Below are 25,914 nucleotides of genomic sequence, written 5' to 3'. Positions count from 1 at the left end.
GGTAGAAATCTCAAATGACTAAGCACCTGGCATTTAGAGTGTTTTCCTCTCAGATATCTATGTGTATCTCTGATTTTGGAAACTTGGTAGGTATGGGAAATGTTGGTTCTGTGTGGGGAACAGTTTAATATATACATTTTGGTTATCTATAGCTACCTAATCAACCACTCAAAAATTTAGTGGCTTAAAACAGTATTTTTATTCACAAATCTCTAGTTTGGTCAGAACTCAATAGGAATAGCATGCTTTGTTCCACTTGGTGTCGGCTGGGATGGTTCAAAAACTGGGGACTGGAATAACCTGAAGGCTTACTTACTCATGTCAGCTGATACCGGCTGATGGGAGAGATCTCAGCCAAAGCTATGGCTATAATATCTACATGTAGCCTCTTCGTGTGGTTTGGGCTTCCTCAAAACATGGTGGCTGAGTTCCAAGAGTAAGCATCTAAAGGGAAAAAGGCAGGCAAAAGCTGTACTGTCTTTTCTAACCTAGTCTTGTCCATCATATTGTGCTAGTTAAAAATGAGTCACTAAGGTTGGCCTTTATACTGTCTTTTCTAACCTAGTCTTGTCCATCACATTGTGCTAGTTAAAAATGAGTCACTAAGGTTGGCCTTTATTCCGGTTGGGGAGTAGTCTTCATGTTTTGGTGGGAATGTCCAGATTTTAAAACTACCACATAGAGAATTAGAAGTTACTCCATAACTCTTCTTCAATTCAGCCTATCTCCATTTATTGCTGATTAACTTCCCCAGTCTTCTTAAAAGGCCTTCCCCTCTACCACAGTGGAACTTGCCTTATAAGACCTGCGTGAGGTGCTGAAGGCTGATGCATGAATTTTCACTTAGTACATCCTCAAGATTGACTTCTTCCCACTAAGTTTCTGCTTATGTTTTTAATGTCCTACATAGCACACCCTGTAGCTTTTCAAAATAAGCAATATAGTATGTTAAAATAGGTTTTGGGAAAGACTCATATGTGCTCATTGATCATGCTGGTTCAGTTTTACCAGTACACATTTACAGACCAATTTCACACCATACCCCTGAAAAATAAAAAGTTTGGATTGAGTCTTTGATAAAGAACTAAAAGTTTCTGGGGAAATAATAAGAATACTCTGTGTATACTTAACACTCCTTTTCTACCTGAGCCAGCTAAATGTGCCAGGACAGTGCAACATTCTTTGCAACTTACGCAGTATTGAAATTTTTGAGTAAAGCACTTCAGTTTCCAGGCTTTTGTAAGTTACCATCTGTCAGATCAGAGTGGAGTCTAAAAAGTCACACCAAGCCTCAGATTCTGAAGTTGTCCGTAGGTAGCTGTTTGTAATAATCTTTAGGTTTAGATGAATCAAAAGAATTTCTCAGTGTTTTGTTTAACAGCGTGCTTACCACCCTGGGTCATTGTGCCTTTCTGAGGAGCTTGTTAGAAGGGCTTCTATGGCCCCACTTCTAAAGAGTCTGCTTCTGTAGGGTCTAGGAGTCCGCCTTTTAATACTCCCAGGTGATTCTAATGCATGTGGTCTGGGAGCCATGCTTTAAAGGAGTAACGACCAGCCAGAGTGGGGAGGGCAGGCAGGCAGGCAGGCAGGAGATGCTGCTGAATGCCATCTCTGAAGAGCTAGAACCCGTTGCCTAGCAACCCCCACTCTTGAGGCATACTTGCCAGGTTAAAAGAGATCTTTTCCAAGAGCCGTAATGTTGACATTAACCTAGTAAGTCAACTGTTTAATGGGGTGGACTTATTTAACCACTAATGTGCAGGTAGGGACCTAAAATGACTTTCCACTGACAAATCACAGCAGCTTCTCCAAAAGGTAAACTGAAAAGACAACCACCAAATCATGCTAAGGTTTTATTTAAAATGTAAAAGAAATAATTCTGAAAATGCTGATGAATAAAGCAAAAGGACACCGTGCTCTCTTCCTACGAGTCAGCCAGCCAGCCTCTCCACGTACGGGACAACAGACAGTACTTAAGTGCTGGCAGAAGTTCACAGTAGTTTAGTGGTAGATTATCTGTGCCTAGAGGGTGTAGAGGTTCTCAGTGTGTGATCTTGGTTCTGGGCTTACACCTTTACTGAGCATGAACGAGGGCCCCTGCTCCTTGGCCATAGCCAAATCCCTTGGGTCCAAAGTTCTTTGCATAGCATCCTATAAAAGAAAAAGAAGAATTAGTAGAAGACCATTAAGCTTTGGTAGCATTGCTTAAGACCCAGGAAACAACAAACCCCTCTAAGTTAAAAAAAAAAGTTTGCCATGCCCAAAAGAGTTCAACCTATTGAAGATCTAAAATGAGTGATGTAGGGGCGCCTGGGTGGCTCAGTTGGTTAAGAGGCTGCCTTTGAAACAATGAATCATGGAACACTACATCAAAAACTAATGATGCAATGTATGGTGATTAACATAACTAAAAAATTTTAAAGAAAAAAAAAAGAGGCTGCCTTTGGCTCGGGTCATGACCTCAGGGTCCTAAGACTGAGCCCCACGGTGGGCTTCTTGCCCAGTGGGGAGTCTGCTTCTCCCCCTGCTGTGCCCTGCTTGTGCTGTCTCACTCGTGCTCTCTCTCAAATAAAATCTTTAAAATAAAATGAGCCATGTAGTAAGTATCTTAGAGCTGCAAAGGCAAGTCCAAACATTCTGATGCCACAGTATTCAGCTCCTGGTCCCACTTGAGTTATAAGCATAAAAATCGGGCCGGGCAAGTGACGTATTTGTCTATTACCTTCATATATTCATATGCTTTGCTGAAAACATAAATTTGAAAGAAGACTCTTTATAGTGAGGTTTTTTGTCTTATTGGGGACTCTGAAATGACCAGAACTTAACTTTATTGTACCATCTCAAATTGTTCTGTGGTCCTCTGTTCTTTGTAAGCATCTCTAGAGCCTTTATTTTCTTATTTTTTATTATTATGTTAATCACCATACATTACAATCATTAGTTTTTGTTGTTATGTTAATCACCATACATTACATCATTAGTTTTTGATGTAGTGTTCCATGATTCATTGTTTGCATATAACACCCAGTGCTCCATTCAGTACGTGCCCTCTTTAATACCCACCACCAGGCTAACCCATCCCCCCACCCCCTCCCCTCTAGAACCCTCAGTTTGTTTCTCAGTCCGTAGTCTCTCATGGTTCGTCTCCCCGATTTCCCCCCTTCATTCTTCCCTTCCTGCTATTTTCAAATAGCCAGTGGCAATCCCACCTTTCCCCACTGTCAAGAGTATCTTTTTTCTTTTCAGTGCTGGTGACATTTCCTTAACCAATAACCAGTGTGAGATACTCAGATGGACAGTAATAACAAATTCATTTTACCTTTACAATAGATTTCACCTTCTTTCTCAGTCAGGGTTGTGGATTCAAGACTCTTCCCACACTTGGCACAGCGGAAACAGTTTTTGTGCCAGGGCTGGAAGAGAAACTGAGTTAAGTCTGAGAGGTCGGTTTCTTGCAGTACAGTTGAGATGCTGCAGCAAGTGGCTCACAAAGATCAAGCCAGTGCGAGCTCCTGACTGCTGTGGTTCTGCTCCAACAAAAAGCCTGGAACTGGACCTCCCCATACCTACATTCCTGGTCACCTGCAAAAGGGCCGAGTTCAAACTTCGTTCACAGAAGACATGGGCTTGGAGCCCCACCACGCAAGGGCTGTTTCCCCAAGAGCGGTCTCAGACCTTGCCGCAAGCACAGCGTGCTCCTTTAAAGACTGTCCCTTTGATGGCTGAGAACAGCTGCAGCTCAAAGAGGTGAAGTGGTTAAGTAGCTTTCTCGAAGGCACACAACGAATGAGCGTTGGGTGCCCTGACCCTGGTTCCCCACTACCTGGAATAACCCACAGAGTCCAAGTGTGTTAACCGTAACAACCTTCAGGAGTGCCCCTTAGGAAAACAAGTTTCTTTCAGACATAGATGTGATTTGTCAAGCAAGGGCATCACTTCAAAAAGTTAAATGATTCAGATGGCAATCTGAGAAAAATGTGAATCCAAGGCATTTATTTATTTATATGAAGAGTACCTGAAGGGGCTGGGAAGGGGACAAGGGAGAAGGGGAGCGGAGAGCAGTCATTCACGGCTACTAACTCAAGATAGCACTGTACCTTTCCAGCTCCGATGATCTTCTCAGCAGCATACACAGAATCCCCACATCTGGAACACTTCTCAGCACCTCCGTATTTCTGAGCAAATTTGGAAGTGTTTGGATTTGTTGTAGGCCTGTGAGGTTGAGCACTTGTAGAAAGGGGGAACAAATTAGGCAAGATTTACCGAAGGCCCCTTTTAGCCTACAAGGCACATGCAGCGGGAAGCGGGGGCTTCACTGCTCAACTGCCCACAGCCGGCGGCCTTCTTACAGGTCAAAGAAAGAAGGACTGAATCTCATGGGCTGGCCAGCTGGTACTTTAACCTATTTATGGGCTCATTTCTGCCCCAAAAGACAGACGAGGCCCCAAACTTAAGTATCTGAGTCTAAACTCAGAATTTATCGAATCCCCAGTGCTTGCCTGTCCACTAAACAATTATGCTTTGCTTTATAAAAACCTACAGTGGACATATTTTTACCTTATATTCATAGTACCGTTCATATTACCGAATCACAACTAGTTTTTTTTTACTTGACCAGAGTTTGAAAACAATCACTGTTAACCTAAGCAGTTGAAAGTTTCTGCAAACAGGTCAGTGGACTTAGTCATCAAGAAAGTTAAGCATGATTTACAGATTAATTTCCTAATATACCTTAAGTAGGAGAAAGTGTGAATAAACTGCTTTCTTCATGGAAAAATATTTTAGAAAGTTTGCCTATTACTGTATGATGTTTACTTTTTCTCTGGCTAGAGTTTTGTCACTTATTTACAAGTCACTGGGTAAACTGTTTTCCTCGCTTTCTCTAATGTTTTCCCCCTTCAATATGTAGGTGTATCTACTCCGCAGAACGGTGTTTTGGGCTCTGAGATTTAAAGACCCCTCAAATCCTGAGCAGATAAGAGGACAACAGCTCGGGAAATGATACAAGTGCCCCATTTTTCCTATTGGAAAAACGGGTTTTTTTCCTCATAGTTTAAGTTACATACATATTTAAAATAAAATGTTAATTTAGAAATACTGCCTTTTCATGAAACAATGTATTCAAACTCTTCACCTATGTCTTCCATTTGTTCATCTCCACTGTATCCACGTTTGGGCCATCTCACAGTTTCCTACACATCCACGTGAGGGGTTTCAGATACATTTTTTGAATCATGTTTGCTGCGGCCACTGGAAATTTTATTCTAAGCAACAAATACAAGTGCATTACTGACTCACAATATGGGTGTTTCCAATTGTCCCTAACGTATGCATATTTTTTAAAAAAAATCTCTACAACCAACTGTATTTACTTTCTTTTAAGAGTGATCTTCAAATGCTATTCACAATGATATCCAACATTTGGAGTTAGGAGTTTCCCTGGAAAAATTTCCAACACATTATGTTAATAAGAACTTAATGGAGATCCTCTCCCACCTCCCTGCTAATGACATCACAGGGTGTGGATAATTGTTTAAACTCATGACAAATGAAGAAATAGGGGCTCAGATATCACATAACTTGTTGGACAGCTAGAGAAATAGTAAATTGGTGAGTCTGAACTGAAAAAAAAGCAGTTCTGCCCCAACGAAATGTTCCTGCGCATGCAATGCTGTCTCCCCGGGACATCCCTGTGAAGATATATGGTCCACATATGTTATCATTACCATGTCCCACAGGGTGCTCCAGACCACGGGCACTCCCAGAATTCAGTCACTAAGAGAGGCTTCTGGAAAGGGAAGTCTACATCTGGCCCTAGTATGTGGCCAGGCTACGATGGGAAGAGACAAGGGCCCAGATCGACAGGCCAGCACAGAGGGCTTGTTAATTATTGGAGAAGGTGGTCTTTGTGACTCTAAAACTATGGCCGCAATCACTGACTGACTTTTGGGATTATGGATGTATTTGGTTTCGTTTGGGGGAAGGGATATAGATGTATGTGTTTTGGAAGATTTGAAATAAAACCTTAGAAAACAAGGATAGATTTTAACAAGCTGGAAAAGGAGAGCAGAGCAAGAACAATGAACTTCAACAAAGACCAAGGTAAGCTGGGCTCCCACAATGGCATGCAGCATTGAATGAGTCAGCCCTTGTACACAAGGCACCATGACTCAGAAACTCCGAGTGTGGGAAAAAATGAAAGAACAGACAGGTGGGCCTCGATGCAGTGGAAAGAGCACAGGTGTGGGAGCCGAATGGACATGGAGTCAAATCCTGGCTGTGTCACTTACCTGTGTGACCTGAGCCTTAGTGTCCTGTCTATAAAATACAGACAAAATATCTAAACTCAGACTTAACTGTAAGGACTATAAAAGGAACATAAATGTTCAGCAGACAATAGACACAAATTATTTCAGGCATACCATAATGCACCGTGTTTAAGATCGAAGATTTGGAGTTACACTAGGTTAATTTCCAGGCTCTACAATTAACTAGCAATATGACTATAGGCAGATCGCTTCATTTTCATTGTCTAAATTTGTTGAGTAAGATGGGAAACCCTACTTTGTCAGGTTGTTGTGAGGATTATATGAGGTAACGTGTTAATATTGCATAGTGGCCAGGTCACAGGGCAAGATGAATGGTCTTGTCCAACAAAAGGCCATCTTACTGGAATATTACGTCAGTTTGGGCCTCTTCAGTATAAAATGGATGTGAAAAATTTGAAGTTCAGATGAGGGAATTATTGGGCCAAAAATAGGAGTTAAGAGGAAATTATGAAAATGAAAAAATTACATAGCCTGCACATGAAATACTAAGTGAAGTTGAACAGGGTTAGCACTTTGCTATTTTGGTACTGGAACCTTTTACAATTTAATACTGATCTCTCAAACAAAAACAGGAAATAATTTCCATTTTTACGTAAAAATTCGTAAGAGAAAAGTCATTGCTTGGTGAAATATTCTTACATGGGAGGAGTGACTGAGGACTTTTCATTGACTGTTTAATTGCACCTGAGAAATGCATCTCATGATTCAGATACTACATTTCTGTGTCATTTGATTTCATGACATCTGATCTCTAAAACACTGTGAGATGGAAGTAAATGTAAACCATGTGCTTTTGAGAACATGACTCCTTGATACACTGAAGAATGCTACAAAATCAAGGCTAGAAATCACTGGAATAATCAATAAGAATTTTGTTAGGTCCCAAACTGTCCATTTCAAGCTTGAAGAATAGTTAACTCATTTATACTAGAAAATTGGAATAATTTTGTGTTCAATTATCTTAAGCTAAACATCTGTTCTGTCCCAGACTCCTGTTCACCAAGCAACATTAATTGTTATGACTCTTTTTCTGAAGGTAACAAAACAGGGTCCTAACTCACCTCTCTGGCTTGATGCCCAGCCTCTCACCCCGGTCCATGTTGAGCGTGCCGGCGCCCTGGCCGTAACCATAACCTTTGGGCCCATACTTCTTTCCGTAGCAGGATTTGCAGTAGATCTCCTCATCATGAATTGCCACTGTTGTGCTATCTAAATTTTTCCTGCAAACCACTGAGGGGGAATAAGTTAGACCTTTAGAAACGTGCCAGAGATGCCTTTTTCCTTAGAACAATGGTGGCCCTGACACATGGTCTACAAATGGTAAAGGCATAGGCTCTCTCACATTCCTTTTTCTTCCGCGGTTTCCCAAACACCAAGGACAGCATCTGGACTGGGTCAGCTACAGCTGAGGACGATTTGCCCTTCTCTGCGGATAGGATCGTTGTTTCAGAAACAGACCAGAATTGTAACAGCCCGAAGCCTCAACCTTTTCTATAGATAGGCTTGGCCTCTCTGGGAGGAGGGAGAGAAGTTCGGAGATGGCTATAATTACGTGAACAAAGGGAACAATTAACGCGTTGCTCCCCACCCTCAACACAATCTTTTCCACCTCTTCCTAGTATCACCGAAATCACAACCTAACAAAGAACCAAAGGGTGGCTGAGTGCCTTGTGGGAGTTGGCTCTGCAGCCCTCCTCCCCTAAAGAGCACTCCCGGCATAAAAACGGCTTTCAATCCAGAATTGTAGTTTTCATCATGAGTCTAGAAGGGAAAAAGCATTATGTTTTCATCTCGCCACTGGCTTCTCCAGCAGTGATGAGTATGTCTGAAAATCGTAAAGTGGTTTGAAGTCTGCATTTGTGTTTCCCTTCTGTCCCCAAAGAGAACACATTCTTTCTTGATGGTTTTCTTGCCACAAGACATTTCCACGTATCCCACTTCATAAAACTGCCAAATGTCATCATGTTTTACCCAGACATTATTTCACTTTCTAAAACTTCACTTAAGCTTGCGAAAAAAGGAAACTATGAGGGAACTTGCTGGTAGCTCAGCTGGGCAGCTGGAGATCGAAGATTAGGAGACAAGGGGATTGTTTCCCTCCTATTTCAAAGGGTGGGGGGCGGGATGCAAGGAGGAAAAAACGAAGGACAAAGACCGGGGGGGGGGGCAGGGAAAGGCGACTGAAATAGTTAAAATTACAAAGTTTCTGTTAAGACTACCGTCTTCTCTGGTAGAAGAGAATGATGTCATCTACTCTGGAACCCTGCCGTTGAGGCTCAAGAACTGAAATACATTTGCTGGAAGACACCGTTCACCTAAAAGCATACATTGCTAAAGAACAAACACCCTTAACAGAATACGTAAAAATACAAAAACTGTTTCAAAGGCCACATATCTATTAACCAAAGGAAGTTCATGAAAACTTTACTGTCACTATCCTTCCTTCCTTCTGTCCTCATCTCTCTATAGTAAAATTCTCCTAGGTTTGCAAACTGCTCCGAATTCTATCCGTAACAGGCTTTAGTTAGCAGAGACCAATACTCAGAAGTAGTAGTAAAATCGCCATTAAAGAAGTTGATGTTAAGTAAACAGTGACTTTATTGCGGTGGAGAGACTATCCTGGCTTAACGTGGATGAAGCTAAGAACAATTTCTCAAGTATCTGTATTTCTTCTTTGTTCACATACTCTTGGTTTCAAACCTGCTGAAAAATAGAGTCCTAAAAAAAACCGCAAAAAACAAAAAAGTAACTTCTAAGAGAAGAACTGCTTAAACCAGATCTCAGACATGGTAGCTATTATGGGGGCCTACACAGTAAACATATGTTGTATTTTTATCCTCTGTAACTGCGACTTTCTGCTGTCTGTTTCTAGTTGCCTGCAAAACAGCTACACTGTAACAAGGTCCCGACATGTTGAATGCTGGTGCCTAGAGGGAGAAGGACAACTAACCACACTTAATACAAGCAGTTTCTAGCAATAATCCTCACTGTACAGGACTACAGATACGTCTGCACGTACGGGTGGGTTCTTACATTAACAAATCGCTCATCAAAGAAAATTTTGTCCTTTGAGTCAGGAGATGATGCTTAATGAAGAGCTTTCTGAAGCGGCTTCTCTCCTGCTTGCAACTGAAGGCTTAGTTGTCACTAGAGGGGGCATGCAGGGGGAGGGGGCCTGTGTCTCCTTCTGTGTCTTACTGTCAGCAAACAGGCGTGTGCTTCATGCCCTCCTTTCTGTTCTATCAGACGCTGATAATTTCCCATCTAGAAACAGTAATTCCCAACTTGCCTTGATGGGATTTTCATACCCTATGTTCCCTTCCCTCAATTAGGAAGGATATCAATAACCAGAAATAACTCTGAATTTTCACTATCAGAGAAGATGGGAATTTCACTTCTAGACATTTGATTTCAATGAGTCCTGGTGTGCCAAGAAACAAGTGAGGAGGTTTCAAAGAGAAGGGGCCCCGCCAGGAGGAGAAAGCTGGGGTGGGGGGGGTGATGCGGAGCGACCTGCTGACTCAGAAATCAGAGCCCAGCCCTTACCCTGTGCCAGAAGCCGGGCCCAGCGCCAGGCTAAAATCGACACTGAGCTCTTCGCAAAGCAGGGGAGACAGAAGGGAGAACAAGTAAAATCCAGTGAGGGCCCAGTGGAGGCTAGGAGCGGTGGGGACACGGCAAGGCCTCATGGAGCCGGTCACCCCCGCCGTCCGTGCCGCCATGCAGAGCCTTCACGCTGTCTGGGACAGACAGGCAAAACCCGCCGGCGCTTCTAACATGATCTTCGTTAACATCACTACAGTGTCTGGTTAAACAGGTAAATGGAGTCGTGTTACACTTGCGTCCAGTGAGAGGTCAAGCACCGGGAGCTACTTACTGCACAGAAAGCAGCAGCGGTGGAAGCTTCTCCCGTCACACTGCACCTCCTCTGCGTGGTACACGGTCCTCCCACAGGCCCCGCACTTGTTGCCACCTCCCCAGACGGGCATTCTGAAGGAATAAAGGATTCGTGAGAATGTCCCTGCACCCTACGAGACGCCTGCCACGCTTCCAGGGTGCAGCAGCAGATTCTGTTTCTTTAGGCACTGCTCGGACCACCTCTGGAGAGGCCTGCGTTCCTCCAGGACCGCCTCCTCTAACTGCAGCTCCATTAGCGAACTCTGGCTCGTGGGCACAAGCGCTTTCCCGCAGGACAAAGGAGCTGCGTCAGAATGGTACAGGTTGCCGGGCACAACCCAGACAAGGCCACCAGCGTCCCGGGAGCTAAGAAAGGAGAGTAGGAGTGGGAAGAGAACACTGGCGTCGCCCCCACCCCGCACCCCCATCTTAATGATGGGTTCGGAAAACTCCGCTGAAGAATACACACTTGGGGGAGAGGTTTTCATTGCCTCTTTAACTCACTGTAACACCAGCAGATTCTTAACATATACCATACACAAGCTGTGACACTTTCGAGGGAGGAAGAAAGTGTCGAGTTGCTCTGCAAGAACTAGCCTTCTGTTGGTCCGCTGGAGTCATGCAAGATTACGGCATCAACAGTTGGGTCTGTGACTCTACAGCCGCATGCATGGAGCCTTGCTGTAACCACAACAGACAGCCCTCCAGATGGCTATGATTTAGGTTCCTGCTTCACTAATCCCCAGGCCCCCAGCCCAGCCAGGAGTTGTTGAACCCCCTTTGATAGGCCTGCCAGTCGGTACAGAAGGGACTACCAATTCCCTCCTCGGCAACGTGAAGGGTCTGGCAAGGCCGTCTGAGCACCGTGACCTGCCTCTGTGGGACAGCTCCAAGTTGAAATCCTGCTATCTTGCTAGGATGTAGGGCCAACGTGTTCTAATCTCCCTCCTCAACGACCTGGGAGCCGTTTAAAATGCCTACTTCGGCATGGCCATGTGCACAGTCAGCTGTCTCTGCAGTCCAGAGTTGTCCTTCAGGGACCGTGTGTTTTGTCTGCCCTGCCCTGAGAGGTATCTAAACACACTTTCTTCCGCACCATCATTGTCAGACTTCTCTTATGAGTGGTATTTGCAGCCCTTGGTGGTGAAGTGTCCTTGGACGAGATGCACGCCTCTCCGGGACATAGCTGGACGAGAAACAGAGACCGCCTTCCTAACTCGGCCGTGGCTAGCTAAATAAGGGAAAAGGAGGGCTGCTTCACAATCCACTGAAGAATCTTCAGTCCTTAAAAAGGAAGGTGGTAAATTCCCATCCTCCTGCCCATCCTATAGCATTTAAATGATCCAGAACCCAATGACTCCCTGAACACTGTGATGAGGGCTTTCTGAAAGCAAGCCGTACAGAATCAGTCATTGTGTTGGGCACATTTCTGGACGTACGGCATTCTCTTGACCTTCCGATCACAGCTTCCCCAGACTTTCTCTGGGGGAGCAAGCATCTCTTTCTAGGTCCATACGCTTCAGAGCAGTCTTTATTAAATGTGGTCTCCTTGTGATGGTCCACCACGCCTGGTACCAATTCAAGATGAAATTCAGGTGGGAATTTAGAAACTTTAAACAATTTTATGCCCCAACAATCAAGAGCATGATCAGTGGACTCATCTTGTTGAACAGCATAGAATCAGAGAATCAATGTGTACTTGGAAATTAAAACAAAACAAAAAATGGTCCTCTACCAGATAGTTTGAGAAACACTTGTTTAAAGGGTATTGACTCTACCCTCAACTCCAGGGCTGGGCATGTGACTTGGTCATGGCAATTAGGTCCCTGCGGGCCCCCAATCCCCATCACAGTGATTGATGTGCGAATGGTCACATGACCCTAAGGCAGGTCAGGGAAAGTTAAGCCTGGGGGCTTTGGTTTAGGTCTGCGTGGATGCAGGGGTGGAGATGCTAGCAGCTGTCTAGCCATTGTAAGAAAAGAACCTAAGGATGAAGCCAGCACAGAAGAAAAGAGATGGAGAGAGTAGGCTTAGACACTTTTCAGCTGCATCTTGTCTTATCCTAGGCGCTATGGGAGCCAATAAATTGCCTTTTCGAGTCATTTGGAGGTGGAGCTCCTCTTCCTTGAAACAAACACATACAAAGAGACTTGACCGATAGGACTAGTTATCACTAAACTGTTGGCCTCAGCTTGCAAAACGCCTCCTTCTTATTCAGACAGGACCAAGGTAATTCCAGGGGTCCACCAACGTCATCAGCTACTGTGAAGGCATCTATAGAGGATGAATAACTAGCAACAAGGGAAGAGATCTGCAAGCTTTCCTTTAGGTAGTTGCATAAATCTGTTATTCCCTTCCCTAGAGACAGGTGCTCCATTGTTTAACTCCACAGTGAAATTTGAGCCTGACTGTAGAACCTCAGCCACAAAGCCCTGGCTCCAAAGGCCCTCCACTGGCTGGAGTCTGGAGTGCATTTAGTAACATGGACTTTGCCCCACGGCTCCAAAGTTACCAGAGTTCTGGAATGCTCATAGAGGCCACAGACATCTGCTGGCAGTACCCTCGTGATTCCAGAAGAAACCTAAAACCAAATCCAGGCCTGTAGGTAATGACCTTACAGTTACTTAAAATTGGATCCCAAGCATCAACAGCCCGGCTGGCTTTGGAAATACTTTGTGATTGTCAAGGCATTTCTCATCATATGAGAAAGTGTACTAGTTATTATCAACGTGTATTTTACATTTTCACACATATTTACTTTGGTGCTATTACCAGTAAGGAACCAGATTTCCATCAAGACTAATGCCCTCTTGGGTTATCTTTGAATAGCATTTAAAAGCACATTTTTCAAAAACAAACTCATCACTTTATGTTATTCTCTATTAAAAAGCAGCTTGGATTTTTAAAAAGGGATTTTAAAAAAGGATTTTTCATGTAATTTTATGTAATTCAGTTACTTGAATTCATTTCTTATAAGTCAAATCTGATTTCTACTGCCCATGCCACACCAGCCAAATGAGTCACTTTTCAGGAAATACCCATCAAAGTGCTGCAACATTCAGCCTTCTATGTTAAAAGTCTTTTCCCCTCTAGGGTGGGGGCCACATCTCTGTCTTCCCCATACCATCTCCCAGAGTACTTGGCACATGTCAAGATAACTTGTGTTTTATTGAATTGTTTTAAAGAATTCCCCCTTTTTCAACCTGTCTGTACAGTTCTCAGTCCGATCTTACGCTGATCAAGACAAAGGTAGCACTGGTCTACTTCTCTTTGTCACATTTTTGGATTCTAAGTAAAATTTCCAAGTCATTAACATTTTAAAAGTTCCATCCAGTTTCAAGGCTTTCGTAAGGATTTCTGCATACCCCTCTCTGTGGTCCAAGCAAACGGTATAATAGAAAGAGCATCCTCACAAAGCTTCAGCTGCAGTTATGCTCTCTTTTTTATGTTGGATACTGAGTAGTTGGGTGTTCCTCATAGGATTCTCTATTTTGTGTGTCTGAAATATTTCAGCCTGGAAAGAAGGGAGGGAGGGAGGTAGGGAGGGAGGGAGGGAGGGAGGAAGGTTGGTTTGGGTATATCTGGGTTAACATCACTGTTAAAATGGTTCTGCAAACTTGGGCTTAGTTTTCTCATCTGTAAAATAGGGAAAGGTAGCTCTCTCTACCCAATGGAGATATTGTGAAGATATAAGAAGGTGAGCAAATGTTTTGGCAAACACCCAGTAACTGTGAGCTTGAAAATGGAAGGGGCCTCTCATAGTGTCCATCCTGCTGTAAGTACTCCAGTAAGGAAGCCTGCTAGAGAAAAGCATAGGTCAGAGCCAAACACGGTGAAGAGAAAACTTAGCTGATATACCTTCTTTGGGAACATTCAAACACTGCAAGAGTGATGACAGTTCCATTTGTGGTACCGAAGAAATGAAGTTCAAATTTACACTTTTAGGGTGAACCCCAATGGAGGAAGTGTGATGATCTTCCATTTCTGTCATTCTTGGCATGGCTATGCCTAGAACCAAATTCTAAAGCTTTGGGGTTCCTATAGGCCTTTGGCTGCACCACTCCACGAGGGCTGACGTTAATCACGGCAAACTGGATTTGCACTGAGCAATCTGGGCTGCATGCCTTTCCCCAGTCCTATGCATTAATTTACAGAATGGTGAGAGGAGAAATGAAATCTCACTTTGCACATACCACGCGAAAGAGGCCAAACACAGGCTTATTCTGTTTCTCCGTCTGTTCTTTTTCAGTGTGTGAAAGTTCTAACACTAGGATTTATCTGCTGTGTTAGACTAAAAAGCCTGGTTTACATCTGAACACCTACATGCAGTTTCTCTTTGCTGCTTCTCCCCAGGCAAAGACACCACCCAAAATTTCCTAAGACTTATCCCTAGGAGAAAATTACTATCGTCTAAATCTGAGTCACCTTGTGGTAAAGTTACCTCATTCTCTAGATAATCAACAAAAGCTGCAGAGTGACCACATGGATCATTCTCACACCACCTGTTCTGCATTTAGCATCTTATTTTAGAATCTAAGTGTCTTGAATCCACGAGTCTAGAGTCTACATGTCGCCACTTGCAGTGTAAGTTTTTTGCTCGGATATTAGAGGTTTGGAGTGAATTGTCTATAAACCCAGATTCTAAATACTTCCAGAAGCTTTGACATTTTATTACTACATACAGGGTTTTGTTATTACCCTAGATCCTGGCTAGAATCCAATTTCCCAAAAGGGGGATTTATTATAAACCAGTTTCATCTTGAGACACATCCAGAGGGGTCACTAGTGAAAGAATATATAAGTTAGTAGGATTGTCCCAATTACAATGATTTTTAACAGAGTTTGAGAGTTGTAAGTTAATTGGAAATTAAGCTTTACTCAATGCCCATTCTAAAAATGTTTCCTTCTACTTAACCAAACTATCTGGTTAGTCTACTTCCCATATCTAAGTGAATACCACTGAACCAAGGCTAGACTTCGTGTCTTAGTGATCAGCTCCATGTTCCATTTGGCTCCTTCTACCAAAGCCAAATCTTCAAGACAGCTCAGCCTAAGGGTGAATTCAGAGCATGGATTTTGGAGTCAACACAGTCTCATTTCCTTCACATGTAAAATGAGGATAATGTGCCTTTCTTATAGACTTATTGAGAGAATGAGATGAAAACATGCTTATAGGAGGCCCTCAATGTATAATGATATACTCAAGGTAAAATGTTTTGTTATCAATCCTCATCTCCCACTCATCTCATAGAGCCATTCCTTCATGATATTTCTAAATCCCTCCCCATCAGGGCAACTGACTTTCTGCCCTCCCTCATCCAGCTAAATCCTAACTTCTTTTCTGTATTGCAAGTAATTCTTCTAGGGTAGGGGCAGCTAAGAAACACTGTACAATGCTTTCCTGTCTGAAGATTTCACATAAGTGTATTCATCCAGCATTTCATAAGCCATTTCCTGGGTTAGGAACTGAGGCTGAAATGGTTGGTTATAAGGAAGGGGGCCAGTTCCTCCGGGAGTTCTGCTTTGGTGGCAGAACGATGGAAACAAATAATGGCGCTACCACAGAACCTATGACATAGAGGCATGTAGAAAGGGATTCTACATGTGTCTGCAGAGTGTACTTGTACAGGGATGGCAGAAACCGGTTCATCTTGTAGATTTACTGATAGTGGGCTCCTGGAACGACGTTCGAAAAGATTCTGAAGTTCCGTCAAGATGCTGCATTAAAGATGGCTATGATTACGAATGTCTGCCATGGAAGCTGCAGTGTGTGTGCCAGACTTAAGACATTCCTGGTGTAAGAGAAAGAGCGTGGAACTTAGGTATAAGGTTGAAAGTCAGTCAGCAGCTCTGTGATCTTGGCCAAGTTCCTTAACCTCAACTTCCTCGCTATACCTTGGAAACAGATGACAACGGTCTCTCATTGGGTGGTTGGAGGATTCAATAAGATAACATTTGAGGTACCTGGCAGAGAGCCGGTACTCCACAAACCCCGGCTTCCTTTTCCTTCAGCAGCACTGCGGGGCCTGAATCTGGCTACCAGAAGTTCAGGCGTTAGGTGACCTACTGAGGTCACTGACCTCTAGACATGCAGATCTGGGCTCCACTCACTCCTGTCTGACTCCAGAACCACAAGGTGTCCCCCAAACTCCCATATCTGATGGAAAGGTTGAGACCATCTCCGATCACCTGAGAATGACCAATCAGTCCTCGAGTTACCGAATTCGTTGTACACAGGAATGCCTTCCTCTCTGACCAGTCTTCATGGATCCAGCTACCAGTGAGTGTCTTCTGTGGGCCTGTCTCACACCCAAACTGCTACTCTCAACCAAAAAGCTCTCTACCCCTCCTCTCTGCCTCCCTAAGTCTATCCTCACTACAGAGGAATTCCCTCCTTCTCCCCAGTAAGTTCTCCTGTGTTCACCTCAGCCTCACCATTATTACTAATTCTCTATCCTGTTTCTACTTTTGTCTTCAACATGGGGTACAGCAAAATCCTTGACACAGATTTGGATACTACTTGCCAAATCACATTGCAATTAGAGTGCAACTAGGCTAAAAATGTGTTCACCATGACCCCCAGCATCTGCCATAGCAATCCACAATCTGTACGAACTGCAGGATTTTTAATTATTCAAACAATTTAACGTTTGTGTGATTTTTACATGGAGTCAGACTGAGATTTTATATGCCAAGACTACTGTTTATTTGCCAAATGATCTGATGTTGGTTATTTGATCTGCTAGTTTTATCATTTTCAAAAGAGATAATGCTTATTTATATCATAAACTAGTTCTGAGATTAAACAAAAATGGAAAGCATTTAGAATACTGCTTGCCACATGGTAATAATAATTACAAATACTTATATAAAGCTTACTATATGTGTTACTTATATTAAGTAGTTTACTTATACTAACATTTAACCTTTATCACAATGAAAGGAGACATTATCATTACACCCATTTTATGGGTGGAGAAGCTGAGGTATAGAGATATCGAGTGGCTCGTAACTGTGAAACCAAAATTACCAATTCAATTTAAAAATCAACACCAATAAAATTCAAATAAGCTATAGAGTTTGTTTCATTGCTGTTTTGCTAAAAGTAAACCACTGTTGGCAACACAAATCTAGTACTGACTTCTCTGGCTCTGGCGTAGGTTCTTTTTAAATTGGGCATTTCTTGTACTATGTGAGGATCCAATTCTCTCTTCACTTTTCTCTTGCAGAAGTACTGTGAAGTCACCATGAAACCTTCTTTCCTATAGTGAGCTGGGAAGCTGTTTGGCCCTAATGTATTTATTACCTGGCATCTGTCGTCTTTTTATTAGTGAAGGACAATTAGTAGTACCGTTGGCACAACGAGATAGTAAACAAAAAGGCAAGGAACCTGATATCCTCTGCAAATCATTCACAGTGTAATTCTATTGGTTCTTCCCCTTGACTTACACCAAAACTTAAAATTTTTTTTAACAATCAAAACTTGTGCCAGGTTCCTCCACAATCTAATCTGAGAAAACTCCCAAGTCAGGGTTCTTAAAGTGGGACCACGGTTTCCTTGGAATAATTGGAACTGGTGAACTTGGTACCATGGACTTTATTTTATGCACTTAAAAACATTTTGAGAAAGGGTTCACACGTTTCACTGGATGGCCAGAAGGGTTCACCACACAAAAACAGTTAAGTATCACCATCCTTGGGTAATCAAGGCCCCAAGGGAGTCTAGAGATCCCCACCCAACAGAACCCCAGGGCTGCCATGCATATACCAGCCCCGGAAATGACACAGTGCCTGGAGGAAACCTGTGAATATCTGCAAAGGGAAGAAACCTGCTCCCCAGGCAAGGCCAGTAGATACTGTTCAGTTCAGGCTTTCACTGAGAGCCATTTCCCCATATAGTCAACAAAGTTCACAATAGTGTCTAATGACAAGGAATCTCTCCCTGGCTGAACTGGGTTTTGTTCAAGGATCAAGATCAATATGCCTTATGACAACCCTGGTGTACATGCTATTACATCCATTTTATGAGATGAGGTAACAGAGGCCAGAGAGTAAAGTAACTTGCCCAAGGTCATCAAACCAATGGGTGCTGGAGCTGCAAGAGACTGGGGGAACTGGTCAGTCCTGCCCTTTTCACCAAGCCATGACACCAACCCCCTAGGAGGCTGGCTTTCCACAGCTCATTTGATTTACCTCATCCTTGGCAGAGAAGCAAAATCAGAGGCCCTCATTTCCATGGCCATGTAGTGGCAATGTTGAGGCTGGAGCTAGGCTTCTAAAGCTCCTCATTTATTGCCGTTCCCTCTATGTTATGTCAACATTCTTGCTGTTTTAGTATGAAATTGTATTTTATTGTATTAAATTGTGTGTAGTATAAAATTGTTTTTAGTAGAAAATACAATTTCCCCCAAATCCAAGTTATTTGGCAATTTCATCAGACTTCCAGTGAGTATTGTCTTTATCACAGTAGTTAGCATATCAGTATTTGTATCAATCATTATTTGAATACATTTGAAGGAATTCGTTAAAAATTTATAATCAAAAACTTTGATCAAATCTGCTAATGTTATCTATTGCCTGAGTCCAATGAAATATTTGTCCCCCACAATTGCAACCTTATTCCTTCCTTTCTTCATTCAATTAACCAATACTGGCTCTGGTCCAACTGTGTTTAAGGCACCCAGGCAAGTACTGTGAGTCTCAAAGACTGATGAGATGCAGATCCTGCCTCTTGTAATCTCACTCTAAAAGAGTAAAGAAAACTAGAATCCTGAGTAGAAAGAACACTGAGAAATACTGATCAAGTACTAGCAGCAGTCAACCTGAGAGAACAATGACCACGGATAGTGAGGGTGGACCAGGGTGGACTTCATAAATCAGTTATGGTTTGGTAGGCAGTTTTGAAATTACATGATTCATTTTTAGAATCCCACCTCACTCATCTCTTTCCTGAAAAATTTGAGTCAAATTATAGCCAAATTTGTGGTTGTCCTATTTGAGTTCTTGGCATTTCATAAGTAGAGCTTGAAAACAGGTTAATTAGAAAAGGACTAAAGAGATCGCTTTTACTGCCTGAGTTAAAAAACCTCTACCCCAAATTACAAGATTTTCTGTATTGAGAGCACATATAAAGTGAAAATGTGCTTAGCCTGAAGCCTGCAAATAAAACAGGTTAAACATTTTGGGTAACTATTTAAACAAATATCTTTCAACAAACGTCCGGGCTTGGGGAAGGGGGAGGAAGGTTGAGTGTCTCCCCGCTTAGAAACCCCCTCCCCCCAGGGGCTGCCTACGTGGAGCTTTGGAACTCAGGATGTGATTTTCAGGACCTGTTGCAGAATTTCACAACCAAGCATTCTGGCTTTCCTGTTTGTACCTGAATAGTAGAAAGTTCCGGAAAAAGCTGGGAGTGATCGACCTGATGTTTCACTGCTGTTCTTCAATATTTAAGGTTCAGCGCTTGGTGGGCAGTGACCACCAAACAATGGGGATGCCAGAAGCTCTGTACCGCAGCAGGGGAAGGATTCTGGGCTCAGCAGGCTATGGAAGCCCCCACCTCACTCCCAGGACTCCCAACCAGCCCCTGGTAAGGTCGCCCTCGGAGCAGCACACTCCGGGCAGAGGAGACCCCGAGACTCTGATCCCGCCCTCCCCTTCGCGGAGAGAGAACCGGCTGCTGGAGGAGGGGGCCCCAAACTACTAAAAAGCGGATTAGCAGCAACGCGAAACTCTCGGCCCCGCCTCTCTCCCAGAGAAACCGGTATGGAGCAACCCGTAGGGAGGTCACGCGCGAGTATTTATCTGCCCTAAGGGCTCGGGATCCGAGGACAGGGCCGGGGCGGCTGTGGGGAGCCGGACAGGTGTGTGGAGGGGGGCTGGGGGGACCGGGGCGCAGGAGTGAGGAGGATGGGGGAGCAAGTGGAGATTGGGAAGGGGATGTCAGAGGAGATGGGGGACCGCCAGCAGGACGTCCTGAGGACCCCGGGAGACTGTGGAACCTCCCTCCCCTTGGGTAGGCGGAGGCGCCCCCTAACCTCCCACCCTCGTCACTACTCACTCGAGTCGGAGGCAGACCACGCACCGCCGGCAGAGATAGCAGAGCCAGACCAGAAAGAGTCCGCTGGCAGTCCGGGAACAGCGACGAAGCGAGCGCCCGCACCTTTTAAAGACTCCCTGGTGGGCGTGGCTTGTGAGCCCCGCCCCCGCCCCGCCCGGCGGATTCCTGGACCCGCTCGGGAGGGCTGGGGGCGTCTGGAGCGGGGGCTGCTCTCGGCTCAGCTTCGGGCTAGGGACCGAGAGACAAAGGGCAGAATCCCGCCTCTTCCTGCTGTTTCCCGCCCGCCTGGCATCTTCCCACGTCCCGAGGCCCCCCCCCCCCCCCGCTGGCCCTACCCCTCCTCCCTCCCCACGGGACCCGGCAGTTTCCAGAAGTGATTAGCAGTTGAAAAAGGAGACTTCCTTAACCTACAGAAAGACCGAGCCCGGAGACTGTCCAGTCGGGGAATAGCCCCCGCCGCCCTGAAACGTACCCTTCCCACCGCGGGCGCCAGTTCTCCTTCAGGAGGGAACAGTCCAAGGTCGAGGAGGCTGCCACAAGTAGAGAATCGGCCAAATCGGGGCTTTCCGCCACCCTCTCCCTTGCCTTATCCTTATAAGTAAACTCAACGTGATTAACTTCCCCAGTGGACAAATAGTCTCTGCTCCCATTTCCAGCTTCTGGGAATCCGCAACCTTCCTGTTCTTAAAGAGCAAAATATCTCATCTAGACTAAATAAATGACGTTACGAAAACGCCTCATTCCCCAAGTGTTTTGCTTTTCCCACCGCGAGGGCACACGCTGCTTAGGGGGGAAGAAACCTAAACCCAGCCAGAAGAAACCAGGGCACCGAAGGGTCCAAGGATGTCAGTGACCACGCAGGGGACCTCATACCTGAGCTGCAGGATGATTTATTGTTTTAGATGAAAAGAAGAACAATGCCGGCTCTATCTGGTTCACTTTCTAGGCCTACTGATGACCTTTGTGCCAGAAGCTACGATCCCTAAGAATTGATACATGGGAGAATGGGGAGCTGGAAAAAGGCTGTTACTGAAACTATTCCTCCAACCAAAAATGCAGAGCTTCTCAGCCTGAACACCTGACATTTTGGGCGGGGTAATTCATTGTAGTGGGGGCCTCCCCCCACCAGATGCCAATATTACCCTTCCCTCCACTTTGTAATCATCAAAAACAAAATTTGACTTTGCCAGATGCCCTCGTGGGGAGAGGGCCGAGGGCATCGGTTCAGAACCACATCTGCAGGACAACTTGCAGCACTGATACTATGCTGGGGCTAATCCAGGATAAACTCATTAGAATAGCAGCCTTATAGTCTCTGTCCACCAAGTACTGTGCAAAAACACATAGTGGTGACTGACATGTCCTGATATTGTGGCAGGAGTCTGGAAGTATTCCTGCCTGCTGTGAGCTTTTCTAAATATGGGCAATCCATATCTTCATGGTATCAGCTAATGTAAAAGTGACATGACTCCTGGGGCTGACGGGACGGTTCTGTTCTCAGATTCTACATTCACTCTAGCTCTGTTGCTTACAATACTTATTTTTTCTTGCACAGGTTTCTGTAGTGTTTCTACTGAATGAAACTCTGTGCATGTCACTGCTGTGCTGATTTTCAGCAAACCGTTGGTCCATTCTCCCCTACCCTTGGGTTCTTCTTGATGTCTCCAGGACCTGACCTGTTTGCTTTCTGAGGCTCATGTTGTCCCTAAATTTTACAGCCTCATTCTATCCTTTGAAGTTGGGCTTACTTCTAACCTAGAAGTATTTCTGCTCTCTGATCCTGTATGTATTTGTCTCAGCGTATTTTACAGTGAGTCTGGGGATAAAGTACAACATTTGATTTTGAATAAATCTGTATTTGTGTTTAATTATCAACATTTTAACAAGTATTTTATTTCCCTTTAGACATTTCTTTAAACTGTTGACTCTTTTCCTTGTAAATATTAAGAAATTATTTCAGATGATTAGAGAGAATGGTGCCAAAAGAAAGAGTATGAGCTTTGGAAACAAACTGATGTGGTTTCAACATACAGCCCTGCCACCTAATAGCTCTGGGAGCTTCGCCTAATACTTGACTTCTTCACATCTTTTTTCTTTATCTGTGAGATGATGATACTACACAACTCATAGGATTGTTTGGAGGATCAAATCAGATTATGTGTGTACAATGCTGTGTCTGGCTCATGGTAAATTCTCAATAAATGTAGGTTGTTATGTTAAGCAAAGCTATCTTGATGTCCTTTTCTGCTTTGAGAAAGAAATAGAAACTGTGTTTTGCTGAGCATTCGTCTTATGTTGTCTACTGAAAGGTTTGGTAGTAGGAAGGTATTAAGTGTTTCCAAAATAATTAAGAGCCCGCAATAGAAAGTAAATTGTGTGCCTGGGGAAGAGCTAGTGGGAGAAGAATAAGCCCTTCTGAATTCCATATGGTTCTAGTCTGTGTGACCCCTTCAGTCTTATAAGAGGCAAAATTAAAGGTTAAATGTGTCCAGCAGGAGGTTTCTTTTCCCCAAGAAATGCACATTATACTTGTAACAGCTCTCTCATTCTCTGGAACCCATTAAACAATTTCAAATGAAAGTTCTTCATCAAGGTCACTGTCCTAAGGCAAGTTGAACCAAGGTTGCTTTTCTTCATGACCTTGTGCTCAAGTTCAGATTTTTCAAATATTTTTATTATTTTTATTTCATGCTACTTTTTCTTAACAAAACTCTGAACCAGATGAGTGTGAATATAAACATAGAGCCTCTTTGTTTTATTTTAGGACAAGGATTCCTTCCCAGAAGCCAGCTAGGCTACGGTGAAGAGGAATTTTTTAGTATATGTGAAATAAAGGAAAATATAAATTCTCACTTTGCTAATCTACATGCTTAATGGATAATAATAATAATAATAAAAAGAAGCAGCTGTTCCATCTTATTTCTTAGCCAAGATTTAGCAGCAGTGGTAGGAATTAAAAATTACTCATACTCAAGCCTAATAGTCTGTGATGCATTTTCTGTCAGAGAAAAGAATCATGTAAGTTACATATGCTTAAATTTTGAAGGGTAGAGTATCTTATTCTTGGTATTTGTCATAGTTGCTTTTTTCGAAACTTATTTGAAACTCCTACTTCATTATAACTTGCATTATTTCTTACCCTTCTTTCTCCAAAAAATACAATATCCGGGGCACCTGGGTGGCTCAGTCGGTTAAGCATCCAACTCTTGATTTCAGCTCAGGTCATGATCTCAGGGTCTTGAGATCAAACCCCATGTCAAGAGTCAAGATTCAAGATTCTCTCCCTGTGCCCCTCCTCCCCCTCACGCTCTCTCAAAAAAAAACAAAAAAAAACAAAAAAACAAAAACCCACAACAAACAAACAAACAAAAAAACTATTTCCTTCAGTGCTATCAATTCCGTTACAGGATTACTGACGTTTTCTTTTCTCTCAGAGCTTTCTAGCTTTTCCAGCTAAGCTTATGTTTTCTTATGACAGCAGTTTTCCTAGTTGGACAAGTATGAGAAATATGGTTACCCTTAATCTCCAAGATGGTCTGTTCCATCCACCTTCTCTCAACCTCACGAATGCCCTATTTCACTCTTCTCCCTTATGTTCTGTTGGTGACCTCCCCTCCTTCATTCGCATTCCCAAGTACAGCCAACATTTGCTCAGCCTGCCTCCTCTAACTGGCTGTGTTTTCTCCCATGTTTATACTTGCTGTCCCCGATGACATCAGAGGAAGAGGTGGTTCTCCAACCCCTTACCAAGAATATCCACTCCGAGGGTGTCTTCGATCCCATTTTTTAGCATTCTTAGTTACATTCTCTTGCTCTTCAATTCCTCAGTCTCTACAGCTTCTTTTGCTTTCACATTACAAAGCTGCTGTTATCTTAAAAATATCTTAAAAAGCTGGCAAAACTTCCTTGACTTTTGTAGTAGGTACTCGAGGTGGCCTCTCGATCATCTGTTCCTCTTTCCCAGAGGCCCAGGTCTCTGTGTGGTGTCTGTGTGGTTTCAGGGATATGCCTCCATAAGCCCTGGTCAGGTATGGACTCTTGGACCCCATCAAGGCCTTCCAGCCCTGGTTTGGATAGGGAGTGGGGGTCATGTGTGACCTAAACCCATCCTATCAGAGTGAATCTCTGAACTCTGGGGGATGCTGCCACAGAGCCATGCTTACATGTTCTGGAAAGTTCTGTGCGCATACATGAGGCCCAGAGTTGCTGCATTCATTTTTGCTGGTAGGAAGCCTGCCTGAGAATGATTGAACACAGAAAGGGCAGAGAAATGGAGCGGAGCTCTGAACAAAGGGCTCGTGAAGTTTGTCTTCCTGCAGGATCTTTTTGTTTTGGGAGCAAATGAATCCCCAATGTTGTTTATTTCTTTTTTTTCTTTTTCTTTTTTTAATTTCATTTTGAGATAGATTTTCTGTTACCTGCAATCAGGACTTCCAATTGATTGTGGTGGTTTAAAACTATGTCCACAAATTCTGTGATACTTCTCCCTTCATCAGGTGAAATTTCCTTTCCCTGCCCTGGAGCATGTGCTGGGTTTAGTGTCTTGCTTCTAGAAAACAGAATAAAGTGTATGATTCTAAGACTGAGTAAAAAAGGGCACGGCGACTTCGTTCTCTTTCATCCCTCTCACTGCCTTCTCTCTCCGTCTCTATCTCTCTCTGTCTCTGTCTTTTTCTCTCATCACTTGCTCTTGGGAAGCCAGCTGCCATGTCAGGAGGACACTCAAGTGGCCTTGAAGGGCCCCCATGGTGAAGAACAGAGGCCTCCAGCCAGCAGCTGCAGAGAGTTGAAGCCTCCTGACGACAAAAACACGGGTGAGCTTGGAAGGAGATTCTACAGGCTTGTTAAGCCTTGAAATGCCTGGCTGACACTTTACACTCTCGTGAGAGACCCTGAGCCGCTTACTGTGGCCAGAGAGGGTCCCAACTGCCAAATCAATGACCATTTTCCAGTTCTTATGCCGCTTGACCTCTTGGTTATAGGACAACATTGAATAAGTATATGATTGTGTATACATGCACAGAATGGAATTTTCTAAGAAAGGTCACACCTAAAGTTTCCCACAAATATTAACTTCTGTCTTAAGATATTGTTCTGATGAGAATAAATTCTCAAAGTCACAATCACTAGGAAACTTATTTCTTCCCTCCAAAAATTTTACCATGAAGAACAGAGCACACTAGGGATGTATGAAATAATTTTATATTATCTCACTTGTGATAAGAAACACCAGACACTTCCAGGAAAGTAAAATATAAATACTCTAACTCTTAACAGAATTTTTTTTTGCTACAGATTACATAAAAATGAATGCATAGTTATCCACCAAATTTCAAGGAAAATTTTTAGAATTTGCAGTAGGGTTTATTGAAGAATTTTGGTTTTTTTCCCCCATTCAGAAAAAGTCTAAGTAAATTAGTCTAATTTGGGATTTAAAAATTAGCATTTGGGTGTATAGTTTATTTCAAATGTAGTTAAACAAGATTTCCGTATATTTTGATCACTGAACAAAGCACCAGAGGAAAATCTCATAAAAACTTCCACTTAAAACATCATTCATACATATACATATATATGTACATATATATGTACATATATATGTATATACATAATATATATACATATATAATG

The 25,914-nt window shown here is 43.4% G+C and overlaps 1 protein-coding gene across 2 annotated transcripts; it reads right to left on the bottom strand.

Annotated features, from left to right (window-relative positions):
• Nucleotides 1-1,840: 1,840 nt before the first annotated feature.
• Nucleotides 1,841-20,437, bottom strand: CSRP2 (cysteine and glycine rich protein 2). Of its 2 annotated transcripts, XM_073900620.1 has the most exons (7): nt 20,284-20,437; nt 10,207-10,319; nt 7,672-7,755; nt 7,391-7,559; nt 4,098-4,227; nt 3,320-3,413; nt 1,841-2,151 (listed from the first exon to the last, which is right to left on the bottom strand). In XM_073900620.1, exons 2-7 carry the CDS (start codon nt 10,316-10,318, stop codon nt 2,075-2,077), a joined length of 666 nt encoding a protein of 221 aa, XP_073756721.1. In that variant the 5' UTR covers nt 10,319; nt 20,284-20,437; the 3' UTR covers nt 1,841-2,074. The 2 variants fall into 2 exon arrangements, with proteins under 2 accessions (XP_073756721.1, XP_025739090.1); XM_025883305.2 differs by lacking the exon at nt 7,672-7,755 and having other exon boundaries at nt 20,284-20,436.
• Between the last annotated feature and the right edge of the window lie 5,477 nt (nt 20,438-25,914).

The sequence above is a fragment of the Callorhinus ursinus genome, unplaced genomic scaffold (genome assembly GCF_003265705.2).
Source record: "Callorhinus ursinus isolate GAN/ISIS: 27379988/994484 unplaced genomic scaffold, GSC_fseal_2.0 scaffold14, whole genome shotgun sequence".
Taxonomy (NCBI): Eukaryota; Metazoa; Chordata; class Mammalia; order Carnivora; family Otariidae; genus Callorhinus; species Callorhinus ursinus.
This window is presented reverse-complemented; position numbering and strand designations above follow the sequence as displayed.